We start from the raw sequence: 27,823 nt of genomic DNA, 5'->3' as shown, positions 1-27,823 counted from the left end.
TTTCCATTATAACAATTTCATTAGGCAACAAATACACAATTAGTCAAGGTAAGCAAAGAGATCTGGAGCAAATTAATCAGATCTGTTAATTAACTGACAGGGGCCACCTATTAAAATGCAAAACATTGGCATCAGACTGCTAATTGATGCATTAAATATTGAACTATTCATTATTAACAAAATCATTTAGTGACAATAAAGTTATTCATGGGTTGTAGATAGATTTAATTGAGAATGTCCATTTGGTGAAACTGAATAAATTCACTTGTAATGAAGCTAGTTATTTAGCTATTATATATTTACCTCGGCCAATATTGATGAATGTTGGATATAAAAAAAGTTTGTAAAAACACATATTTTTCTGAAGTTTTCTTTTTACATGTATACGTGGAAAGTACTGAAATATGTGGAAAATACTGAAAAATAAATTCTGGAATTTTTTTCTCCGTTTTCCTTAAAGGTCATTGCCAGCTGGTGGTTTTAAACTTGCTTTTTTATTTTTTCAATTACCTGCTCGATCACTTTATTATTGGTAAAAGTAAAGGAAAACCATCAGTTGTTGTTCTATTACCTTCAGACTGCTACAACAATAGGAAGAACTCTTACTGCCGAAGTTTAACAGAAAAGTGAATGCTTTCCATTAGGCAATTTCCAACTTGTCTTTTGAAATGTGTCATGGTGGTGTTGTTGTAACCCGGAGGAGAACAGGAGGCTGTGAGGCAACTTTCTCTGAGCGTGTTGCTACTCGTACTGTTTGGGGAAAAAAACAGTTAGAAAGCCTTACCTCTCCAGCCACTTCCACTGCAGAAACCTGTTGAAGTACATGCTGTCAAGGTAGTCAGCGAACGGCGCCACGCTCAGGTAGTCATGTATCAATCTGAAAGAAAAAAAATAAAAATAAATAAATAAATAAATAAATAAAATGAGAGGTTTCTTTAGGTTGCTGGTTTTAGATTTAATTGCCTGAAATCAGGAAGTTCCTGAAGGATAAAAATGATTACAATGGATTAAGGTGAAATGAAACCTGTTGGATTAAGAGTTAATTGTCATCTAAGAAATGAGCCACACTTCAGGATAATTTTACATTTTGTTTGATTTTCTGTTCTTACTTTTCTGTTCCTTTAAATACAATGTCAGATAATATAAATTCACTCATTCACACTACTTAATATTTGGTGCATTTCTTCTCAATTTTGAGTTTGTCTTACAATTTGTGGTTTACACAAATTGTAAGACAATTTGAGTTTTGAGAAAAACTCAAAATTTGACCAAATTTTGACTGGACTGGTTACATTAATCTGATAATTGGAGGTGAAACGTCACATGCTGTTTATGCAATTAATGAAGACGTAAGACAACCCAGCCCTTTTGGAACTCCATAATTCAGCAATACTTTAGAGCAGAAACGCCACTTAGGTGAGTCACAGGAAGTTCATCTTTACCTGACTAAATTAGGTAACCAGTTTTTACACTGTTTTAGATTTTACATATTTTCTCCATGAAATGTTCAGTTCAGATAAGGATGTTGTCACACACTAAAATTTTTAAATATTTGGAAACTTTTTGATTTTAAATACTTTTGTTGTACAGTTTATACATATAATTGTAGAGATTTCTGTCTACTTTCCCCTAGTGTGTCTCTAACCACTATCAGACATTTGCTTTTATATAAAATTTATTAGAACTGCTCTGAGATCAAATCCTCAATATTTCAGCTCGTCTTTTCTTTTTCAGTTGAAATGGAATGGCCTACTTAACCCATCATGTCTCCTATACGTAAAACACTTCAGACAAAATAAAAGTTACATGTGAGGCCAGACAGTCCTGCTACTCATGAGTCAAGAATCTATTTGATGAAAACTGTAAAACATCTAATCTCTAACCTCTAGATGTCTAATCTCTAAACATGTTTGGCCATCTGATTAGAAAATACATCTGTGGGTTCTGTTGCTCCTCCCTTGCAGAAAAGGAGGGAATCACCATAGCAACTTCAGATTTTTTTACAGTGGAGACTTTGGGATTTTGTTTAAAGCGTTTTAAATTTTGTACCAAACCATTTTCACATAGTAAGTAACGTTTATTTATAAAGTGCTTTTCACAGACATACTGAAAAATCACAAAGTGCTGTACAATAAAATTCAACCTTAAAACCAAACAAAACATAAAACCAACATAAGAAACACAATAAAATCAAGAGATAGAAGTCTGTGAAAATAAAAATTTCTTTAGTTGCTTTTTAAAAACCTCCACTGTCAGCAAAATGGAGCTGCAAAGGTAAGCTGTTCCACAGCCTTGGGGCTACTGACTTGAAGGGCCTGAGCCCCTTCAGTTTTTTACCATGTTCGTAGAACAGCCAAAGAATGTTTTATTTTCTTAACAAAAAAACATTGAAAGCAAGCAGACATAAATTATTGTATCTTTTATTTTTATAAATGTAACTTAATCTGCATTGAGATATTTTGAGTAAAATGTTTATGGTTCCCTTTATTGAAAATAATTTTATACACTTTGTGCCTTTATTTTAGTTATTTTATTTACTTATTTATTTTTTATTGTTTACAAAAACCGGTTGCAATTTTTATTTTTTATTTTTACTTTTGCGTCTCTACTTGTTTCAGTAAATGATCGTACCTTCCTCCGATCAGGACCAACCATTTTTCATTCTCTGCTTATCCCTTATCTTTAACTTTTCCCGGTCCTCTGCATTCCAGCTGATCCTGGTTCAACATCTGGCTTTTTTACAGCAGAAAGACATTATAACCATCTAAACAAGATGTAATTCCTGGAACTGAGATCAAATTATGAGCATTGTAAATACATTTCACGTGAGACAGATTCATTCAACATGAGTAATTGATGGTCTGAGTTGTAATAAAAAAATGTGATAAAAAATGTGACTCACTTGGCATTTGGAGTCATGGGATTCCCAGATGCAATGAAATTTATAGACCACACACACAGTGGAAGGAGTTTGGGTGAATCTTTACAAACAGGAAGTTTTTTTATTTTGGTCTTTGTGGAAGGAGGTTGTTTATCTGGTTGATGATATAAATGCTCTAAATTGATTTCTACGAGGTCGTGTGTTGATATAAAATAAGTAAGAAGATAAGTTTGAAGTTTAGCTTGTTGCAATAAACAATCAATTAATCGCATAATGAGATAAAATTAGTTTGATCATTTCCATTCTAACAAATATTTTTAAAAGGGCAATTTTATTTTATAATGCATTATGGTTTTTTATGGTTTCGGTCATGTGTGGTTTTTATTTCATTTGTTGTTGTTTTTGGTTGACGTCTTTTATTATGGATATTTAAAATATCTTCCACTTCCAGTGTTAGATAGATGAATAAATTAAAGTTTATTCATCTTTGAGAGAGTGAATTTGCATTATTATGCCATTATCAAAACATTACATGAAAAACATCTCAAAACAACATTATCATTTATGGCAATAATTTTGGGGACAATTTATCATCCAGAAAACTTATTATTGTGACTGCTGTGTTTGAAGTTAAACTGAATATTATTTTCTCTGTTGTTTTTTTTAAGGAATTAGGATCAATTTTCAAAATTTGATAACAGGTTTTTATTTGTACATTGGTGTATCTTCTGCCATATGAAGGATTTCAGAAGTATTCACAGGTCAAAGATTAACGTCTTGTTAAAGACTATTGAACATTTATGTGCATTTATCTTTATTCAAATGTTTTTGTCCCTAAAGGTCAAACTGCTTGCTTCGCACTGATTTTCAAGTCAAATTACAGTTTTGTCATCATTTCAATAAACAATCAGGAAAAAGTGATATCCTGCAACCCAACGTTAATATTCAAGTCTCTAAAACTATTGTTCATGTTTACAGGTTTTAGATACAGAAAACATTTTTCAAAAATATTTAGAAAAGACTCAAAGAACTTTCAAAAAGTTCTTTGAGTCTGCATTGACATAGCTGACGGCAGCCTTTGCATAAACAAATCATATCCTCTGACATCACTCGTGAGCAAATACTGTTGGAGCTGTCATGCAACAAATGTTTTCAAAAGTATTTAGAAGATATTTGTATACTTTGCTCATTAAAAACTGGAGCAAGCCATATGTAGTTTTCTGTTTAACAAACTAAAAAGCAGTCTGAGATGTCTGGAAAATGTTTCTCAGATACATTATCCAGATTACTTTTAAATATTTCTAATATGTCACAAACCAAATGGTTACCTGATTTTGTTTTGTAATGAAAGTGGATGCTGAAAATATCTTCAGACATAATTACTTTTCTAGGAAATAATTGTTAATTTTTTTAAAAATATTTCCCAGTTGCTTCAACATTCACTGTGCTCTTACTTGGTGCAGTCCTTGAAAAGCTCTTTGCAGGCTTCCTGCTGCAGCCTCTCTGTACACCGAGTCATCATGGCTGCCTCCACTTCAGAAACATAGTTCCCTGACTGCAGAAAAATACAAACAAGTGAGATTGACTTAGAACAAAAAAATTGCTGTGAACCAGCTGGAGATTCTCATTGACACTGAAAACATCTGCAAGTTCAGACTCGTCTGAAGATACAAAAACAGGAAGAAATCATAGTCAGCAGAGAAATGTCGCTCTGTTTATGACAACAGATATGTTATTTAAATGACTTTTTTATTCATAACCATAATTCAGACAAGAGCTGTTTGTGGTGGCAGCAAAAAAGAGGATGTGATTGTTTAATTATTTTTACTTCAACACATTTCAGATTTTGTTTCTGCTTCTAGCCAATTAAAAAAATCGGGACAAACATTTAATTTGTAGCCCTGTCAGAAGAATGGTGTTTAGTGATATAAACTAAACACCAATAATTAGTAGTACTATTTATAAATCACATTACCTTTTCACTTAAGCTCACCGCTTCCAAATTAATCTTATTTAATAATTATTTTTGAGCTAATAATAGACTTTTTCATTTATATTTGTAGACTTTCTTGAATGTAGCCATTTGAATATTAATTAATACAATTAAAATGATTAAAGAACAGAATGGCTGTTATTTGGTCAGCCTAAATAAGACACTATAATTAATAACAGTATTACACATGTTAAAAGTTAGCATTTGTCAATAAAAACTATTTCTGAATATTAAAATTTATTTAATTGATAAATTATGTAGATATTAAAAATTATTGATGTAGTTTTGGTAAAAATAAGTTTAAAGCCAATTATAATTGAGTGTTATGACACTTTCAACTAGTGAAAAACAGTCAAAATAATTTTCCAACAATCTGTACAAAAATCTGTTTTAAAAAAATCATTAATTTAACATCCAAAAAATCTCCCCCCCCCAAAAAATCACTGAATGTCATGCAAATTAAACGCAAAATACATGCAATCAAGTTGAGTAAGATTATCAAATCTACTCAAGTTTATTGAATTACAGTTTTGTTATTCATCTTTGAGATGAATTACAAAACAGAATTTTTAGATGCATCTAAAATCAAATATTGAGTGTTGGTTTGTTTTATATTAACATATTTTTTATACTGTTACAAATGTTACATTTTGATTTAAAGAATCAAAAGCTGAAGGGCATACCTTTGGGTTGAAGTATCTGTCGATGAGTTCCTGTCCGCACTCCTTCCTCTTCTCATCTGGAGTCACCTCATACTCCGCCTGTAAACATTTGCAATGAGTTTGACGTTGTGATGTTGGAATAAAAGATGAGGATTGGAGCTTCAAGGATTGACTGTTTCACAGGATTAAATTAGTTTTTAAGGAAACATTTGCTCAAAAACGCAGAATTACAGCACTAAATGGGGTCTGCAGAGCTCAGGCTGTCCTATTATGTTCATGTGGTTTGTGTAATTGTGGTTCAGTCACAAACAAACTGAATATTAGCCCAGTCCTCCTTAAATGCAACTTTGGCATACGGTTACATTTGGAAACACTCAAATGCAAAGGTTATGAAAAATGTATGCGTAAAATCTACATAATTAATTAATAAAAATTAACCCGTTAAAATCCCGGCCCAGTGGAAGTTGTTGTGTGACGCATTTCACATCTTTAAATCTTAAATTTTTTATAATTTCACTTTGCACAATTTACATTTCTGGAATGACGACAGTAATATTTTGATCCACCTAAAGAACTTCTATGAAAACGTCTCCAAGAAATCAACTCGTCATATTTATGGAGAAGGAAGAGGATGCTATTCATTGTAGGTTTAAAACTTAAAACAAGTTTTGTACGTTTGATGTATTGAAAGAAAGACATCAAGCTTTTAAATTCTTTTAAGCTCGATAGAACAAATGTACTTACAGGATTTCGTCATATTTTAGCCACATTTATTGGATTAAACACTGATTTGGTCTTTATGGGATAAAAGGGTTTCTACTGGTGCCTGACATTATTTCTGAAAAACTGATCCAGATATAAGCTTTTCATGTCAGTTGATACTGATAAGTATGAATTAGTTTTAGTTTTAAATATCTGAAATAATGCCAAGCTGATGACATCACCTCTCCTGTTTTAGCCACAGTTTTCTCTCCACACTGTCGTTTTTTATTTTGAAGTAGTTATGAGACACAGTTAACCTGAAACTGCTGCTGCGCACCTTATTCAACAAGTTGTTCCTAGGTAACCAAAGAGTGGGTGAGTTAGTTCAGAACACCACCCTTGTTTAGCTGTCCGTGAAAGGTTGAGCTGCTACAGCCTTTCCTCTGCCTACATCCCCCAGAATGCAGTGCAGTCCTGAATCGGAGCGCAGAGAAATTGTTGAATATTCTATTGGTCATATCTATTGATATTAATTACATGTCTACTGCAATATATATTATTATGGATTTATTGTCCAGCCCAAGGTTCCACTTATTATAAAAGCTTGGCTATAAAAAGCCTCATATTTTGTGTTGTATCTAACATGCTCCATTGTGAGAAAATTATGCCAGTAATTTTACCCCATTTACAAACAAAAAGTCTCCATGTGCATGAAGCACCTGTGTTGGACGGCCAAATTTGCATAATTCCGGGACTGATGCAACCATACTGCCAAGTATCGTCCAACAGTTTTGTTCATCTTGATCGGTTTCCAAATATTTAGGATACAATTCCTACTGTGCTGTGAATGTCATCACCACAAACTTTTGATTTTCCTCCTCCACACATGAAAGGATCGCATCTCCTCGGTCGACCTGCAGTAAGATGAGCCTGAATGGAAACATCCAAAGTGCTTCCTCTTACTGGGAGTGCTGGTAAATGCATGCTAATAACAGCAGAGCCTGTTCAGATCCGACTTTGTCTCTCCATCTCGCCGTTCTCCTAGAGAAGAGCCTGGAAGCGGTTGGATGGGTAGAAATAATTGCCCACTGGAAAGCTGCAAAGCCATTTTGACGAGTCAGTGAGTCAGAATGGAGCTGGCTGAAAGGGGGACCGATAAGGTCTTCATTAGCCGTTGCATGTTGTCAGATTGGACACGGTTCTGAAAAAAGCCTAGCTTCCTCTCATTTTTCTGTGACGTCAACAAAACTCCAAAGTAGCTGTAAAAACAATACTTTTCCATGAGAACGAGAACAAAAACCATCAAAGCAAAAAAGTCAAAGTCCATCCGAGTTAGAGTTGAGAATTAGAGGGAAAACTAAATGCATAGTTTGTTTCTGCAACATGGGAGGTATGGAACGCTGACTCACAGATCCTGTTTGCTCCAAGAAGTGAAGAGTTCCTGTATTTCATTAAACACACATTAAACTCCACTTCCTCAGGCTCTCAGCAAGCTTTGAGTGCTTCATTCAGGCATTTCAGGATAATTAAAGCTTCTTGCATTGAGGCAAACATGAGAACCAGGTTTTATTTTCAGCTGCGTACTGTTACATGTCCTTCAACAAAGTATAAAACAAGCACATTTTCTCAGAGTCACACTTTTGATGCTGGGTTCTACTTGTCTTTATGGATTACAATGACATATGTGTCATCTATTCATGCAGTGATACCCGTCTATGCCACTCATTGGGATATTTAGTGAGCAAGACTTCACCTGGTATACAAAAACTTTTACAAATCTATAATTTTAAAACCTTTCTTTATGCCATTACAAATTAAAATCTGCAAAGCTTGCCATCTGCCCAGTCCCCCTTCACTCAAATACCCCTAAATAACCTCAAGTGCAGCAACTGCCTTAATCTGCAACCTGTTTAGGATCTTATTTAGTGTAGATAAAGCTGCTGAATGTGACCAAGTCCCAAAACTGAGAAGCCATTTTTGATATTGTGTTTTATTATTATTTGAACTTGTCGATATTGTGACTTAACTACAATTCATGCAGGTGAGAATTGTAGTTTTGTTTTATTTGTTCATAAAACAAATTAAAATGCAGAAATAAATAGAGAAATCTAACATCGTACAGAAAAATTTGTTTAGTTCAGTAACCCTGTACAAAAAAAAGCTATAAATAGTCAGCCCAGTATAAAAATACCATAAACTGTAATAACAGGCCACTTAAATAAAATACATCATTAAAAAGCCACAAAAAGTCTTAAATCAACAGAATACAAGGAAAAATTTTGCTTTTTGTCTGAAAGTCACAGGAAAAGATTATTTTATTAATTTGGACCAAAGGAACACAAGTTAGGAATACCAGGACACTCATTTCCTCCTCTTTTTAAATTCAGTAACATGAACAGAGGATTTCTCCAAAGAAACACCAAACTCTGTAATATCTTTAAATAGGATATTACCTTAACGTAAAACCCTAATACCCTAAAAAATATAATTCTTTGTTTTGCAGATAATGCTGATAATGGGATTGTCAAGGATTGCCTCAAAATTATAACAAGATTAAGTAACTCTGTCGTGTGAAGCATTGACTTCAACTTCTGCAGAGAAATCTGTCAGGTTATCTAGTGAGAGCCAGGAGTGGTGTTTCAAGGACTCATAATCATCATTTCCATCCATTGTTTACATCTGAATTTACCGTGTCTGACTTCTTCTGGTGCAGAATTATGATGCAATGTCTCACATCAATGACCTAAAATCAGGCAAAAACGGTGACTCAGTCACCCCAGAAGGTGACTGAGTCTTTTCTGTGGTGGCTCCTAGCTTTGGAACATCCTGCCTTTGGAAATCAGAGCTAACCAAACAGTAGACTAATTAAAATACCTGCTAAAATCAAATACATTTTACTGTATTTAGCTTCCAGGTGAGTAAGACATCAGTGTTTGTATTTAGCTAGTGTGTTGATCTTTTATTATGTAATGGGCTTTGGTTAACCGTAGTTGTTTTTAGATCTGTTCTAGAAGTAAAGCCGACTTTACCTCAGCTGAAATACTAGTTCAATCTTAAAGTGTGAATCTTCTAAGGAACAGGACAAACACAAACCAATCATACAAATGTCTCACCACAGCGTCCAGGAACTTGACGCAGCGTCTCAGCTCCGGTCGGGTATCGCAGAACTGTCTGAACAGTAACCGTCCGATAGGCTGCCGCTCACACAAGCTGCTGTAGTCTTTCTCTGCACAAACACAAAAAGGGATGAAGGTTACAAACAACTCAGAACACATCGTGCACACTAAATGTCAAGAGTTTTTCACCAATATTTTGTTGAAAATGTTAGATGGCTAGGATTTCTTACTGTAGCAAAAATCCAACATAATCAATACAAATATAAATGAAAAGCATTGTTGACACTCAAAGAGAAACTTTATATTTAATGATTTTTCTAGAAATTTCTTTATGGCTGATAGTAGTTGCAGATGGTATAAACCGGTTGTTGGTCACAACGAGTGATATTAGTTCAGTGACTCAAACCCCAACAATCAGCGCATTGTGATTTTAAAACATAAACATATTTAGTCAGCAAAATGGTGCTTGTGGCTCACTTTGTGTGTGACTCTGTAAAGGTTTCTATTCAAACCATGTTTTCTCAACTGGACTGTCTATCAAGGTGGTGTTGATCAACAGTTCTCTTGGCTTTCTGAAGTTTATTTAGATTTTATTTTCTTGTAGACCTTGACTGATTTTAAGTCTTCTGTCCAGTTCTAGTAGATTTCAGACATGTTTTTCTAGGATTTTTGGAGAAACTAGACTGCTGTGTGACATAAGAAGTAAAAGTTTTCGGCCTAAACATGTAGGATGTTGTGTTTTTTTAATCTAAAAATACCAGATATTGGTTAGCACAGGACATTATTTTGAGTTAAGGCTATTTTTAGACTCTTAAGTTTCAAATGTAGTCCAAACAGAGATGTGAATACCATAGCTTAGTTTGTCCCATATGTTCACCCATTTGTCCATTCTTTTTTTTCCGTGTCTGACATGTTTTCTCATTTCCTTCTCTACACAAATCCACACTGAAGCCTAAAAACAAAAAATTATAAAAAGTTTCCATGACATTCATTCGAGTCTTCCTTTTTCCTCTTATGTTTTTTTTTTTTCAAAATCATCAGATAAGCCACCATTTATTAAACTTAATAAGCATTCAATGTTCCTGCATGTGAGACCGAAGGTGTATGCAAAAACATTATCACAGATCTATGCAAATATATCCCATCTGTTATACAGCAGATCCTATCTGAGTCCCGTTTCACCACAATGCTCATAACTTTACATATTGCAAGTTTGGTGGTTTGGATTATGCTCATTTTCTTTTACCCATTTGGGTGTCAGATAACAACCTCTGTTAAGGAACTTAATGCTCCCAAAATATCAGATGTCGATTTTGTAAAACCAATCAACTAAAAAAATCTTGAATTTATTAGAAAAACACAACTTAAATTCAATAAAATATAGTATTTTAGTTTACGAAACAAATAATGATACATTTTTCCATTTGTTTTGCTCATTTTTTAATATGGAAAAACATTTTCTTGCGCTCCAACACCCTCAAAATAGCATAATATTTGATGCGCTGCACAGGTGAACTAGTTATTATTTCTTGTTTCAACCCAGAAAGGTTGACTGTCTTGCAACTTAACCACAAACTGGATGTCGACAGCTAAGCACACTGCAAATCTTATTGATAACAGTAACTCCTGTAGATGAATGATAATATCGCCCTTCACGGACCAAAATACTATCCTTTATTGAGTTTAAGTTGTATTTTTCTAATAAATTCCAGATTTTTCAAGTCTTTCTAGATTTCAAATGAATGAAATTCCTCAGGGTTTTGTGTTTGGACCAGCATGTTCTGATCATATTATTTACATATGTGGAATGCAAATAATTATTTACCAACTATGCAGATGATACTCATCTAAACTAATCCATAAAATTAACCAAGCTAATCACCAGATAAAGTACAACAAATCTTGACTGTCTTTTAGTCACTGGAGTACCTGGAATGGGGTATATGCCACGAGAGGTGGTGACGTATTTCCGTTTGAATTTATGCCACATAGATTGGTTCCAGGTCCTGCTTGCTCCTATTGTTTTTACCCAAAGCTGCAAGATCTGTACCATGAAAAAGACGCAAAACTTAAAATATCTGTGAGTTACTGGTACAATAATCGAGTTTTTTGGTGTGTCATTGTGTCCAGTAATTATCCAGTACCATCCAGTGCTTAGTTTTTTTCATTTTCCTGCTGATATCAAGGCAACAGCGGACTGTAGCCAAAACTTAGCCACTACGGCTAACACACAGTTTGTAGCTGCCTGCTATTTCAAAGCTTGAGGATATTAAAGATCCAGCGTCGGAAATGGGAAGACTGAGGTTAAAAGGGAGCTGTATGTGCTTCGTTCACTGGAATAATTTGTTGGAGGCAAATAATACCGGAGGAAATCCACTGTTACGAGAACAGGCTGAGAACAGAGGCAGCGATTCGGCACAAGGTAAGTCAATAATGTGTTGATGTTTGCGTTATACAAGTATGAAATTATTTTTAGGCAACTCCTTAGCTTTTTTTTATGTGACAATTATATAAAATACATTTAACATGCAATCGGAGCGACGAGCCCCTCCGATACCGAGCAGGTAATTTAAGAACAGCCGAGAGCAGCAATGCTTCAGCACGAACTAGTTAGTCAGATTAAGGTCCAAAACCTTCGCTTTACAGCCGTTTAAGTGGCAACGACCCACATAAAAAACCCACAGAACAAATTACAAATCACGTATTTCCCGAATCCCAAAAATATGACATCTACCTTTGCTGTTTCATAATTATAATCCACGTTAAAGTGAATTTTTCCGTCCCGTCCTTTAGGGCCAGTTCGTCTTGGTATTATTTGTTGTGTTGGTTTCATTTCATGCAGCTCAGTAAAACTACCAATGGGGAATCAATAATCTCAAAAGCAATAAGCTACAAGATCTTTTTTTTTCTTAATGCACATATGATACTCAACAACACTTATAAAGTAAACAGATAATCTGGAATACTAAATTGCTTAGCTATATCACAACTCCATATCACAAATCTAAACTAGAAGTTTTGTTTCAGGTCTTTGGAGCTTGTTATGGGGTTCTGCTAGGTTTTGTACTTTGCCACAAAATATCTAAATTCTTTGAATTTCATAACATTGTAGATTTTCCTTCCCTGTGTAACCCAGTCCAAAATAAAGGTATTTTGTATTGAGTTAAGTTCATGGAAGGTGCAATAATTTATAATGCATTAAATGTTTGCTTAAATGTGTTAAAATTGTTAAGAATAAGTGTTAACAAAAAGCTGTACTTACAGGTACTTGAAGTAATATGGTATAATAAGTTAAAAGAATTTGGAAAAATGTAGTTAAAACTGTTTTATAGAAAAGTAATCTTCAACATATTTTATTTTGAAGGGCTCATGTTTGCAAGAGGAAGTTGTGTAGAGCAAAGCAACTTTACTGGTCCGTGGTTGGCTGAGGATCAGGAAGGGATAGGAAAGTAAAGGAAAAGACAGAAAAACGTGGCGAGAGAGGAGAGAAATGAGAAAGTAAAGAGATGAACCGCGCTGAAACAACATGGTGGATTTATTAATAAACGAGTGTTTTTGCAGATATTTAGACTTTCAACTCGACCGTCTTTTAATAGATATCAACTCTACACTCCTGTTTGCAGCTACTGTGATAATTTCAGATCGGAATTCACTGTACAGTAGGTGAAAAGCCATATGTAATGCTCGCTAACGCATTAGCATTCATTAGCTCAGTGAATGGACTTGAATACAGTGAGCTAACTCGGCTAACAGAAGACTCAACTAATGTTACCGTCGTGGGAGCGTTCAAAAGTTAAGCCTAGTGCAGAGAGATGAGCTTACACTGAGAGATTCAATGACTGTGCTGGAGGACTGTGTCTACGTTGGACTTTCCTGCTGTTCCTGAATCCTGTGGACCGAGGAACTGGTGAAGGAGCTGACGACATCTTGCTGACTGGGACCAAGGACAGGTGAAGGGTCAAGATTTTCTTTGGAGTAAGGTATCGCAATTCCACGCTTCATCATCACATCAGGCCTGCAAGGGGTTTTTGTTTTGGGACTCTATTTTAGTTCATCATTGCCGGCTTGGGTGGACATTGAAGTGTGGGCCCACATTTAAGATATTGTAAACCAAAAGACTGAAATATTTGCATTTTGTGAATATATTTTTGTTTAATATATGTTCAAAAGTTCAAATCTCATACAGGTGTGTGTTTGTTTTTTATAGGATAGTATGTGAAGTTTATTATTCTTAATCAGAGCTACATTATTGGGTGAGAATAGAAAAGTACTGGTGTATCATTATTCTAAGGTGAGTGAAACTCAACATAGGTTTAAACACGAGAGTGTATTAAGATTTATTATTCATAAGTTACTGGGTTTAACGAACTCGGGGGCCCGTACCTACTTTACAGCGGGTATAACTGGGCTACACTTGCTATGCAGAGGATACTCCGTTTTCAATAGAGGAACTAGACAACTAGTCAAATATAACTAGTCTGTTAGGAACATTATCCAACATCCTGTCTTGCGGGTTGGAGCACAAAACCTCTAAAGGGATTCCCTTTAAATCGCCTTTAAAGGGAATCTGAATAGGATCTGGTAAGTCTTGTCAAGTTTTGAAATTTAGAGGACAAGCAAAGAGCAAAACATTTGAAAATGAAGGAAGAACTGCAACTAGTCTCTGAAGCAGACACAATTATTCACCTGTAATCTCACACATTGTTTCATAGGAACTTTATTTTTGTTTTTGGAAGTCAGGTTGTTTGGTTCATGCGTGTTGGACTAAACATCAAGGAGAAAAAATATTTGCATTTGAGATGCAGACAGATGCAAAGCAGCAAAACATATTTTACTCACAAATAAGTGTTTCAGTGAGGACCATCCCTTCCCACAAAGCAGCTTAAATATATCTCTGCAATCCATATCTCACAGCTCTAACGAAAACCTAACAATAGGGAGAAAACCCTACTTCAATACTTTTTCCATACAATACAGTAATTCTGTCGGGTTTATTTCATCTTTTAAACAAAATGCACCCACCTGAATACAGGGTCTTTAAAATCCATCTATAATTTACAAATCAATGGGGAATCAATAATCTCAAAAGCAATCTTAAAATGCAGCCCCATTATGAACATTATAAAGGAAAAAATGTACGTAATTAATCTCACTGTTATGGGTTGAGTACATGAGTTTTTTGGTGTTCTGTTTTTCATAACTTTGCATTTCTGGACCACAGTTGAGATTTCTTCAGTTCGTCTTGGTATTATTTGTTGTGTTGATTTCATTTTATGCAGTTCTCTTGTATCACATCTGTTCCATGACTTGTTTTTGTTGGATCTGATTTCTCGCGTCTGAACATAATGAGTTAATCATCACACCTGTTTCCAGTGGTGGGAAGTAGCGAAGTACAAGTACTTCGTTACTGTACTTAAGTATATGGCGACATGTAAAATCAGCAGGGCTTCGCTTTCACAGACGGTGGGGACTTCGTCCAACTTTTAGCATCACTTGGAAGGAAAGCTTAAAGAAAGGTAAGCTGCGTGGACGTGTTGCTATTAAAGCTAGCTGTACTGAGACACATGTTGCATCTGCGATGAAAAAAAGTTGTCACTCACGCGCTGAATTATTGTGTGGAGGTGTTGACTGAGGTGTCGCATATATGGGACAACGCTGGTACCAAAGTGTAATAAAGTGGTATGATATTCAGGAATGATCCGATTCTTCTGGACAGATCTTTACTTATTAAATTTATTTCAGCTCTAAGTAATTAATATCTAGGTGTTTTATGGGAATGTGGATCTTTCAGATCAATTTGCGAAGCAATTTTGATAAGTAAGAGTTATTTTTTTGTGTCATGTAGCGGGATGCTGGTCTTGACTTGGTCTTGCGTAGGTGGTCTTGACTACAACTCTGCTACTGGCTCCTTGGTTGCCTATCCTCTCCCACCCACCTTCTTTCCATCCCCTTTCTGTTGGATTTCTTTAAAAATAAATGCCACTAGTGGCAAAAAAAAGTGAAGTTCATGCTATGTTAGGACAGGAGACTAGATGTTTCCATCCCTGAAATTATGATGCATAGAATCACATATCTAAGTCTAAACTGTGTTACATAGTAAACACAATAAAAACATGCTTTATCTGTGGCATTGTTCATTAAAATGGCACATTTCCAATGTATTAAAATTAAATATGATCGGTACACTTAATGATATTAGCGATTAGGTAATGCATTCAGCAAGTACTTTTACTTTTAATACTTAAGTATTTTTAAAAGCCAGTACTTTTTAACTTTTACTTAAGTACAAATGTTAATGTGGTAGTTTTACTTTTACTTGAGTACATTTTTGTCTGTGTATTTGTACTTGTACTTAAGTAAATTTTTTGAGTACTTTCTCCACCACTGCCTGTTTCATTCTAGTCATTTAGAACCTTTTGTTCGTCTTTGGTCATAGACTCAATTTTGTGAATAGGTTTCGAAGAATCTAGTCAAATCCTTCTTGATAACCATTCATATAAATCCGGAATAGTTGCATCTAGGAACTCAGCTGTTTTATTAAGGGTTCTAACGTAAAAGAATTAAGGAACGCAGAGACGTTTAGCATAATTCTTTTCTGATCACAAATATTTGGCTAAACCTTTCCCATTATTTTAGTTTTTGTTTCTTCTTTTTAATTTGTAAAACAAATACAGAAACAAGAGTCATCACTGCTGCTCATCTGAGCTCATATGAGTGTTTAAACAGGCCCCAGAAGGCTGGACTTCTGAATTGGCATTTTGATACATTTACAAGTTTTTCACAAAATTTAAATTTTCAGTTTTTGCAATTTTTATATTTTACATTTACATCTTGTGATGCCTCACATCACTAGAGTTAATCCAGAGTTAAACTCTTAATAAACACTTTACGTCATCCTATCCCAAGATTTATTGCCAGAGTTTAGTTCTTGTAAAATTTCTGCAACTCATAGTGAATTAAGTTATGAATTTATTAAGAATGGCAGTTTTATTAAGTACATCCACACACTAAGTGAAACATTATGTGATTAAATACACACAAACTGATGTTAAGCCTCTATTTCTGTTACTTATAATGATCTTCTGCTTACAGCTAATGAAAAACTGAAAATAGAATATTACATCAAATTGTACTAATTAAAACAGTCTGAATGTAAACTATGCTCAATACCTGCACTCTTAGAAATGGCTGTAAATTTACGGCAGAATTCCAGCAGTAACATACTGTTATTCCAAAATACGGTAGGATATTGTCAATTTGATGTCTTCTTCTCTTGTCACAATCAAGACTGACGACTAGCAGTAAACTACCGCAAAATAATTGTACAATACAGTTTTTTTCCTAGGCAAGACATTTTACTTGTATTTGCATCTTAGAGAACCAGCATTTAAAGACAATATTAAACGGAAAGAAAAAAAATACTTTCCATAACAACTCTTTTAGGGAATGAATCGAAATCTACAGAGCATAATCAAAAATGTTAGATTACCAGTGTTGGTGTTGTATGTTAAAAATACAATGTTAATTAAACACTTGTTTAGTCAAATTCAAAGATAGATTTGTCAGTTTCCCTAAAAATATGGTGACTGAAAAAGAGTTGCTCCCACAATCGCAACATATCTGTGACGTCACATGTTTGCCCGGGAGACAGCAGTATGGCGTCTTGACTGGAGCTTATCATAACAAGGTAAGTTCCCCAAAACTATTTAAACATACTCTTTTTGTTCTCTCTTTAATGTATTTATATAATGTTATGGTGATGTATTGTCTCAATGTTTGTAACTCCCTGGCGGACATTATACCACAATGTATGCTGCGTTTATACTGTTAAGTATTCTGTATCTCAATAAAGATTTATTTAAAAAAAAAAAAAAAAACGAGGTAAGTTCCATGTTGAGACCATCATGTTTTTGATTTTGATTATTTTTTATGAATGCATTAACTTTCTGTTTGCGCAAGAGTATCAACTTCATTTAAGATACCCCTGTATGACTGTTCAGTACAGAGTCCGTTAAAGCGTCCAGATCAGAGGTGATTCTCTGACAGATATTGTTCTTAGTATGATTAATAATGAGCTCCACGATGCTCTATGTGCGTAAAGTTGAAACTGTCTGCGCACCAAGTGGTCAGCTGCGCTTGATCACAGTCTGGACAGAAACCAGCGGACTGCTCTCTGTTCTTATCAAGACGAGGGTAAAGAGGGAATTTGATATATTAACTCAGTTAAGTTTTTACTGGTTTTGTTTTTAAAACACCATTAACGTAAGCAGTGTAACTATATATTGTATATTTGGCGTTTGTCACCTCATGTGTGATTAATTGGAGCGTAACGGTGGAGCATTTATTGCCCAGCACACTGCGCTTGTTTCTGCCTGATGGATTTGCACTTTAATTCCTTTCCTCTCTCCACAGTCAGCTGTTATTCCTCTACTTAAACTACAATAAATAGATCACATTCTCCTTAGGTTTTCTCTGTGTGCTCCAAACTCATTAAATGTAAACTAATTAGAAGCCCGAGCACCATCAGGCAAATAGTTCTGGTCCGACCCGAAATATTGTTACCTGTCAAATTACCTGTCCAAACAGAGCTTCCTAACCAAGGTGTCCATAACTCTTCAACACGCTGTCAGCTCCCGGTCAGAAAGATGCATTTAGTTCAGTGTCCATGAGATGATATTCAGAAAGGATCTTTTATTTGATTGATTTTAGTTTCCTCTGCGATGAACTCCTTGCATAAAGTCTATCATGTCTCCATGTGCGCCAGTCAAAGGTGTTAATTATAACATGTCAAATGACAGAGGGGCTTAAAAAATAACCAACTATTCAGTTTGGTTATTTTTTTAAAAATTTTATATATATATATATATATATATATATATGCACACACACATTTAAAATTTTGCCCCCCCCCCCAGAGGGGGGGGGCAAAATTGGGGGTCTTGGCACCCCCAACTTTCAAAGTCTAGCTCCGCCACTGCCCCTGCCTGACTGCTGACTTCCACTCACATGTGATGGACCTGTCATATAGGCGAGGGATCCGGGGAGCGGGATCTGACAGAATACCGGAAAGGCGGAAAGTTCAGTGTGTGTTAGCAGTGAAGCTATTCGGTTGAGTGTAACGTTTGTTAGAGGCGCAGCTGCAGCCTAAGGAATTGCAGCTCGCTCTTATTTCTAATAAACCCTGTTGGCGGTACTACATCTGCGGTGTGTTGGCGTCATCACAGTATTTACTGACAGTACACCACTTTAAAAGGTAATTACAGAATTGAAAAGGTAAATGTCCAGTAAAATACTGGTATCTACGGACGCCAGCTTTAATTTTTTTTTGCTTTTTTTTAAAACCGTTTTTCTGAAAGAACAGTTAAAAAAAAAAAACTGGCGTCCGTAGGTACCAGTATATTTTTTCTAATCGTTCTTTCAGAAAAACGGCAGATTACCGTTCTTTTAAAAAACGGTAAACTACTGGCAGTTACAGACGGCAGAAGTTTACCGTTCTTTCACAGTATCCATACTGTATTTGCATTGACGGTAATCTGCTGTCAGGATTAATTACGGTACAGCTACTGTGCATTTACAGTAAACTTCTGGCGTCTATAGCTGCCAGTTTGTTACTGTAAATTTACAAGATGATTTCTTAGAGTGTGCTTATGCGTTCTTTTAAAAAAAAATTATTTAGTCTATTAATCAAGTTTGATAATGTGAAATGTTGCTTGAAAATTGCTATAGCAACCAGCGACTCAGCATGTTTTCTAGGTCTTCTTTCTTATAAATAATCCATCCCAGTTTCTATAAAGTCTTCAGACATGCTCGTTCCAAACTTCAATAATTAAAATTTATTAAACCTTTAAAGACATACTTTCCGAGAAATGATTTTGAAACTGTTGTTTAAATTTTTTATCATGTGAAACGTTATGGGATCAGTTCAGAATTTGTAATTCTTGTTTTTTAGTGAATTAACTTTATTGTCGATGATATTAAAATAACCATAGATGCCACTGAAAAGGCTTGACGATGGGTAAATGTTAGGAGTCTGCAACATAATTTCTCCCTCTCTCCCTGATGCAGTCATTAAATAAAACTCAGCTGGAGAATCTCTTTCATTTCTTTCCTGAAGCATCTTCTGAGTCATTTCCCCTCAAATGATCTTATAACTTGTGTTTATCCATATAACGTCTTGTTTTCTCTCTCTCTGCTAACTGTTTTCTGCTCTAGTTGTCTTCATCTTTGTTCTCCTCTCCTTTCTCTAATCATCACTCATTCCTTCCACCTACGTCCTGTTGCAAAGTGAGCTGAAAGGTCAACTAGAAAGGAAGCAAAGGCCAGAGAAACAATGACAGTCTGAGAAGAACCCGGGAAATTAAACGGAAAGCTAAAAACTGCTGAATACATGGATGGTTAACCAGGAAATCTGTGCAACTCTTAACATTTCTAGTTAACAGTCGACTTCGCTCTATATAATTCCATAAACTATGTTTTTTCTCCTGATAATTAGCTTCAGTATACATCATAAAGCTGCTCATCAACTCCTCATGCATGAAATATGACATTCATTAGTTCTGGAATCTGTTTGTGGTTTCTCAAAAGATCAGTGGAGGTGTGATGTTCACAAAAAGAAGCTCCAGAATTGGAAGAACCAATACAGAGTTCAAACAAAGAGGCTGCTGTCCAGCACCTGTTGGCTCTGAGGGTCTCATGTTCTCCACGGTGAATGCTATGATGCCAGTTGTTTGAAATCAGATCAAGGCTTTTGCAGTTCCTCTCTTATGTAAATCAATTTAGAGAATCTGCTGGGCACATAAAAGCTTTCTGCAGCTCAAATGGACCAAAGGACTGAACCTAAAAGCTCTTAGGAGTGAAGTGGATTTTATTTTATTTACCTCGACTGTCAAATGACCTGCGAACACCGACACAATGTTCATGTTTGAGTTTTCTCATTAAAAATTAAAAAATAAGGCACAACATTTTGAAATTAAGGGAAGTTTACTTATTTAATTAACTGATGCCTAGTTCACACCAGTCAGCCAATTTTAAAAAATGTGAGAGGTGATAAAAAATCTTTGCTACAACAGGTTTGGTCCTGTGTGGTGTCAAGTCGCATGGCAATTACAACACACCACACACAATCCAGTTTCACTCACAAACGTTCAACTGTCACACAGGAAATGTCTCAAAACCCCTAGAGACCAAACGTAAGTTCCGACTAAACAAAAGAAGCAACGGTGATGGTTCGTGCTGAATATTCAGCAAAAACTCTGACGTCCATCAGACTTTCTGGCGCGCTATGCCAGTTGTTTTGTCTTCTGTATTTTGGATTCCCCTCCATGTCTCCGGATGGCTACACATCACATTCGACTGGCTGCGTTCTCATTGGTCCTCAGAACAACACACACACGGCAATATCGCCCAAGACAATTCAACATGTTTAAATGTTGTTAAGAAGAGAACCTAATAAAATACATAGCAGGTCAGGTTTTTTGTAGTGGTGGTTGAAAAATGAACTATACTTTGTTTTAATCCACTATACCGTATAGTTCACTAAAAATGGTTCCAGTTAAACAGTAAAATCTGTCATAGGGAAGTTTGTTAAAATGGAAGTTTTAGCTTCTGTGTACAGAAGCTAATGTTTTTGTTGGTATGCTAAGATTACTGTACACAGATGGACTTTGAGCCTTCTTAAATTTTGCAGTAAAGCAGAGCAGTAAAATGGACAAGCACTACATTAACATTTTGCCATTCTCTTCATTAAAAATGCAGCGCATATATAGTGTATGTATTAGGTTGGTCAAACTAGCCGTCTGAGGAAGCTGAACCTAATGTTTGGATTTTGGAGTTAATATTCATGATTAAAAAAGAGATCATTTTTCCATTTTCCGTTTCTTTTAGTCTTGTTCAAATCACCAAATCACTATCTTAAAATTATGTCTCTTTAGTTCACAGAGGTTTGCTAGATGACCAAGCAGGCTGATGCTAATGTTTGCATGTTTAAGCTAATGTCTCTCTTTCCTCAAAATTTGGTCAACAATTTCAGAAAAATAAAACACATCTAAGTAATAAAAATGTAGGATATCAATAGTCCATGTTATCAATCATATTGGTGATTTGTGGCAGTCCTGGAGCTTTGGGGTGAAGAATCATAGTTCAAATGAGACCGAGATTAAAACCAGGTCTGATCAACTTACAAGATTTTAACTCAGTGGTGTCCAAAGTTGGTCCTCGAGGGCCGGCATCCTGCATGTTTTAGTTCTCTCCCTGGTGGTACTAACAACCTTTTCAGCTTGTCAATGTTCCTCTTAGGCCTTTAATGAGCCATCATTTGATCCAAGTGTGCTAAACCAGGGAGAGAACTAAAACATGCAGGATGCCGGTCCTCGAGGACCAACTTTGGACACCACTGTTTTAGTTCCTATGGTTGTTTGTGTTACTTTACCCTTTGCTTATTTTAAGTCAAAAGAGTTTTTCTTTGTTTTTTTGGCCAATAACTTTTCCCCTCAGGTTACTGTTAGCTATAACTCAGGAAGGCCCTCAGGAAGGAGTGAGACCAGCAGGTCTTTGATGAAACTTTATACCTTTAACATTTTCCATAACACTCTCTCTCTTAGTTTCAATAGTAGAATTATTTTGTTTTATTGTCTTCATGCACGTCTGACTTAGTAAATCAGAAGAAACTAGGTCTTATTATGAATCAGACTCAATATTTCCTCCTTGGCAGTTTCACACGTGCAGTGAATTTCCTGCAAGGGTTCTGAATCTCAGAGCAAAATCTGGCTTTCTCTCATTTTCTGTCACTATAAACAAAATCAACCCCATGTTTTGACACAAGATAATCAAATTACATTCTGAAGAAACTAAAGATCTGTTTTCATAAAGTTACAGTGCTGTTTTTTATTTTTTTTAGAAATGTGGCTGTAGTTCCTAGTTTAAACCTAGTTTAAAGTCTGAGCCACAGGATGTTTCTTAATAAAGGAAGAAAATCTTTGGCACAGCAGGAACAAGATATCATTGTGCAACAAATAGAAGTAGACTATTGCTTTTAGGCCAATATGTTTTAATCTCTGATTGCAAGATGATGGCAGAAAAGAACAAGTTGTTTCTGATTAACAAAGTCATCTTTCTGCCAATCTACCTGGTTCTTGTTGCATTTAAAATATTGACAGTTTCTGGTCATTTACTTGTGCACAACCTTTTCATGTGAAAGACTGGTTTCTATCTCCGAGTCAAGTCATTCGAAAACAAGTTTTTGTTTCGTTTTTTTTTTTTTTTTTACAGCTACAACTTCCTGCCTCTGTGGGAACGAGTTCAAGTTAACTCATTCAAATTAGAGCTTGCAGCATATTAATAGAAACCTTCTGGAGGAAAAGCTGCAAAGGGATCTTGTCTGTCTTATTTGTTTATTTTTATTTATATTTTCCTCAACTAAATAGAAAAATAATTATAAAACTTGACATTTTCTCAGTTATTTTGACTACGCTCATGTCAGAATGAAGCTAAGACCTGCTTTACTGTATGTAGTGGTATCTAATATGTAACGAAAGCTCCTGCTTTCTGGTTACAAACCTTAAGACCTTTATTAAAGTTCTTTATTAGGATAATTCCTTCAGTAAGCCTTGAAAAAAAGACTTTAGATCTTGTTTGTGTAGAAGCTGAACACGTACAGTACAGAAAATATTTTCTCCCAGATTTTATTGAACTATTGTCTATCTGTCGCCACAGTACTCCTTGAGGCAAACCAGTTTTATCACAAATCATAATCTGCCTCGCCTTCCTGCTTCTTCTTCCTCCCAACAATAAGGCCTGTGTGTTTGCTCTGTTGCTTTAGGTGTTATGTATGGATATATACGGCAAACCAAATGAAACCCCAAAGCTAGGAAAACAAATGAAAGGGAACTCTCCTGTGATGGGCGTCACGGTTCACACCATCCTAACATCACATGTTCTTTAGGAGAGGTAACAACACACCATGGGGTAAATATTCACATACGTACTGTTTGGATTAACATGTTAGAGATAAACCTCAATAAACGAGCATAATCTAAGAAGGTAGAGGTAAAACTAAAAAGGCTGGCTAATAATAATTTTGTGAACACTGACTTCCACCTCATTTCTACAGCTAACACAGTTCAAGCATACTTAAAGCAATAAATCTCTTCAGAACGAGGTTAAAAATAAAAACAGAGGAACAAGGCCATCAGTATGTGGTATACAAGTTTATCACTGGAATTGTTTAAATAAATGTGAACCGGAGACAGAAATAGAGAAACAAGTGACCCTGGTGATGTTTGTTTCTTCAAAAAACAGCCCAAGGAGCTCAAACCAACAGCTTCCTCAGAAGAAACTCAATCCTCTCTTTGTTTTACCAACAACAAACCACCTGAACATAAAGACTGAATTCCAGAGAACAGGGGTAACAACAGCTTCTGATGCCAGTGACTTACCATATAAGCAGGGGTGAAAGTAGTTTTAAATTCTTGGGAGTACTATGACATATAAAGTTGGGTAGCTCTTGCATTGTTACAAAATAAAGATGTATTTCCCTCAGCCCACTGGCTGCAATGTTGACACCTTGAGATGCCATGAGACCTAAATTCTGAACATCATGGCATGGAGTCATCCCAGTTTTCCATGTCTGGCATATAACCATTCATTTTAGCTTTTAAACTGGTTATATTGATCCTGTGTCCAGAAAGAGGAATAATCAGTAGCCCAGCATCATGACCTGTTTGTTCTGAAGATCCTGCAGCTTCCACTTCGTCTTACTAACACGCCGCCTCCTCACCCTGACTCTCAAACTGATAGGAGGAACCACAGAGCTCTGTTAGGTTAAAGCACATCTTCTGAAGTTGAGATATTTTTCCTCCAACAGGTTCCAGAGGAATCAGCTCAAACCAGATGTTGGACTGGATTTTATGTTAATGTCATTTGTGAATGTTAGAGCCTCATTTTCAACAGTGAAGCTATAAAGATTGAAAGGTTATTATTTTGGAGAAAGTATCATCATCAATATTTCCACTAAATAAGAGGCAAAAAAATGTTTGATAAAGGAAAAGCCTCTCAGACTCTGAGTCCGACAGCACCAAACTATTTTTTTAATATTAGACAATTAATTTAATTTCACATAATTATCGTGGTAGAAGCCATTTGTTTGTTAAATACTTAATGAAACGTATTTACCATGTCTGATATTTGTTGTAAATGACGTATAGTCACAAAGAACGAGGTAATTAGTCCAAGTTTGTCGTTTATTGAATGTTCAGAAACTACAGAGGCTGTGATGCGCCAAGACAGGTAAAACAACCTGAATAGGTGATCAACTCTAAACCACTCGCATATTTTTACTCCCCGTCTCTGTCATTTAAGCACAGCCGTTGCTATGGCAACCTCCTGCGCTCCACAAGCCGACCAGAGGTTAAAAAAAACCACACAACATTCAGTCCTTTACGATATTAGGTTTGCAGGCTTGATATTTGTTTTGCGATTATTAACATGCGCTCCCCTCCCCTGAACACAGCGGTGGTTTATTAGTTAATTTTAAACTCCTGCTCTGCTAGTTATTTTGGTAATGGAACCGAAACGCACACAATTGCGCAATCACTGAGATTATTATTGTTGGGTCATTAATTTGAGCACGTTATGTCGATTTTTTTGTTATTCTTCAATAAAGTTACGAACGTTTTAAGCCAGCCAGAGAAGGACGTGTTGGTCTCAGCGTCCTGGCGGCGTTTAGTTTGCCACCTAATGCCGAGATCGACGTGTTGCACCGCTGCTCTAGCAAAGCATGAACAGTTCAGAAACAATATGAAATGGGAAAAAAAGTTATTTATTAACTGATTAAGTCGTGTTTTAGATTGTTCTTGAAAAACTAATCAGTCAATTCTGCTCTTTACATTCGAAGTAAGGTAAGGTAATTTTATTTACGTAGCACATTTTCAGGAACAAGGCATTTCAAAGTGCTTCGACGTATTCAGATATGATTATAATTGGTGTCATTATAAAAAGGGGTGAAAGTAAGGGGGTACGCTGCCGTACACTAAATCTTTTAGGGGTACGCAGTACCTGCAACAGAGGGGAGCCGATGTCTGCTGTAAAAAATCAATGGGTTCACTGTGCAGCCGTGAGTGCGCCCACTAATCAGGGTTTAGGGTTCGGCCTGCACAGTGAACCCATTGATTTTTTACAGCAGACACCCGTTCAATGGAAGTAAATATGTGCCATCAGAATTTGAATAAAAAATGCATCTGAAACTTGAATGTTGTATATTTGTGCTTACTTTTTCAATTAAAAAAAATTTTTTTGTACGTTTGCAATTTTCATTTGTTAAAAAAATTCACATTCCTATTTCAAAGTGATTAAATTTTTGAATTTTTTTATATGCTGAATTTTTTAACACTGAAAAAATATATATATTGAAAATTTAAAATTGTAAACATGTACAAATAATGGCACTGATTTTTTTTTTTATTGAAAAAGTAAGCACAAATATACAACATTCAAGTTTCAGATGCATTTTTTATTCAAATTCTGATGGCACATATTTACTTCCATATTCTGGACTTTTCACTGCTGCTCTAGTTACTACAACATGTAATGGATCACTGCTACCACATTAAGAGGCTCAGAGGAACAATAGTTATTTGGAATGAGTGTTTGCTGTAGGAATATATGACTATATGCAGTTCCTTCAAATTACCAAAAAAGATAAAAAGAAATGGTCCCATACATGTTTCTGCACTGGAACATGAGAATAAAATTATTTTGAAAAGTCATCTGTGGCTAAAACATGCTTATTTTAAGAAGTAAATATTTTGATCAATATTTGCTAAAATCACAAACTACTATGACAAAATGTGTTCTTGTCTGAAGATTAAGCTAACTACAATGCTCTAAGATATCGGTTCTCAACGTGGGCGGTACCGCCCCGCAGGGGGCGTTCAGAGGACGGCAGGGGGCGCTGGCGGACATTTTTACAAAAGGGGGGCGCTGGGATGCCTTTGGGGGGCGTTTGGTCGAAGGTAAACTTTACACCTTAAATGCACAACAATGCCAGTTTAGACTTTGAGCAACTTGGTAAAATTGTCTTGTGTAACATTAAATCATGCTTGGCTGCAACTGTATCGATGACAGCTCTTCTTCTATTCAGTGTTTGTAGCTTCTGTTAGCTTCTTGGCGCAGCTCTGTTCTCCTGCTACTGGAAGCTAAAATCACGACACCCTCACTTTGTATCCCTCTGAAAAATGAACCCATTTAAATGAAGAAATAAAGAAATCCCTCCATGGGTGATACCGCGATAGAGAGCGTTCATTTTATAGCGTTAACACGGTGCTGTAAGTGGTCCGGTATGAAACGGGTGTGATAGAACAACACAGCACTTTTAAATTTCAATAATCAGAATGCAGAAATTGTTTCCGTTGTTTTAAAAGGTTTATGTCAGTCTGCCTTTTCCCCATCGATACGCTTCCCGACCGCCCTGCACCTTAGGGGCTTAAAAAAAAGACGTTCACATTGCGCAAAACTCTGAAACAGGAGAATCGGGACATAAAACGAAGCGACGAACTAGATGTGAATTATGGCATAAAAACAGAGAATCCAACGCTGAACAGTGAAAAATCAACACATGATGTGAAACACATGACGATTAGACGGCGCAGCAGGTGATGAGTTTACTGATGATGAGCGTCAATAAACTATAAAATAAATCTTGCAACAGGAAAGAAACTAAAGTGAACATAGCAATAAACCAACAGAGGATAAAACTAATCAAATAAAACTAAATGTAAATGAATGTAGAACAAAATGCAAGAATAAACTAAGAAACTAAAGTAAATACAGAGGAATAAACTGGTATGGCAAGACCTTTTGAGCAATAATTAATACAGAGGACAGAATGGCAAGAATAAACAGACACTATTTCCAGATAAAATGTAAAATAATATTGTTGAAATGTCATGGGTTTGTTGAGACCATATCTAATACTGAGAATAAATATATCTTACAGACCATAACAGTAAATAACTTATCACTTTATGTTTTTAATTAGATTTGATATATTTATTTCTTCAATATTATTTTTCATGTAAGTGTTAATGTCATGAGGCTGATGACTCCATGACACTTTCAATTTGACTCATTAGGATTTGATTAAGAACCAGATTTGTTCTTTGTCATTTCTGTCCAGTAAAACTATTAATCTATAAATAAATAGACAGATCTATATAAAGATATAATCCATGTTTCTGTCTCATATTTGTATGGCATAAAAGGATCTGGAACTTTTGTTTTTCCACTGAAAGCTCTGGTTTGCACATTAAATGCCATGTGGGTGAAGTTTTATGGATGATACTCTGATGTCCCATTCTCCTGAAGGCAGCACAGAGCTGCACCACCAGAAACTGACAAACACTGAAGAGAAGAAGAGCTATGAGTAATGTAGTTACAGTTCTATCCATGTTTTAATGTTGCAGAGCTCAGTCGTTTG

At 35.6% G+C, this 27,823-nt stretch overlaps 1 protein-coding gene across 1 annotated transcript in view; it reads right to left on the bottom strand.

Annotated features, from left to right (window-relative positions):
* Positions 1-27,823, bottom strand: part of grk6 (G protein-coupled receptor kinase 6) — a 78,689-nt gene that overhangs the window by 35,137 nt on the left and 15,729 nt on the right. Inside the window, exons 3-6 of the mRNA XM_008428433.2 lie at positions 9,352-9,464; positions 5,558-5,635; positions 4,336-4,436; positions 785-877 (exon numbers count right to left, since the gene is read on the bottom strand). Coding sequence (XP_008426655.1) covers positions 785-877; positions 4,336-4,436; positions 5,558-5,635; positions 9,352-9,464 — 385 coding nt within the window. The remainder of the gene's footprint in view (positions 1-784; positions 878-4,335; positions 4,437-5,557; positions 5,636-9,351; positions 9,465-27,823) is intronic.

Source organism: Poecilia reticulata, chromosome 14 (assembly GCF_904066995.2).
Source record: "Poecilia reticulata chromosome 14, P_reticulata-male-v2, whole genome shotgun sequence".
In the NCBI taxonomy this organism is placed as follows: domain Eukaryota; kingdom Metazoa; phylum Chordata; class Actinopteri; order Cyprinodontiformes; family Poeciliidae; genus Poecilia; species Poecilia reticulata.
The sequence above is the reverse complement of the archived record's forward strand: the minus strand, read 5'-3'. Positions and strand labels throughout refer to the sequence as shown.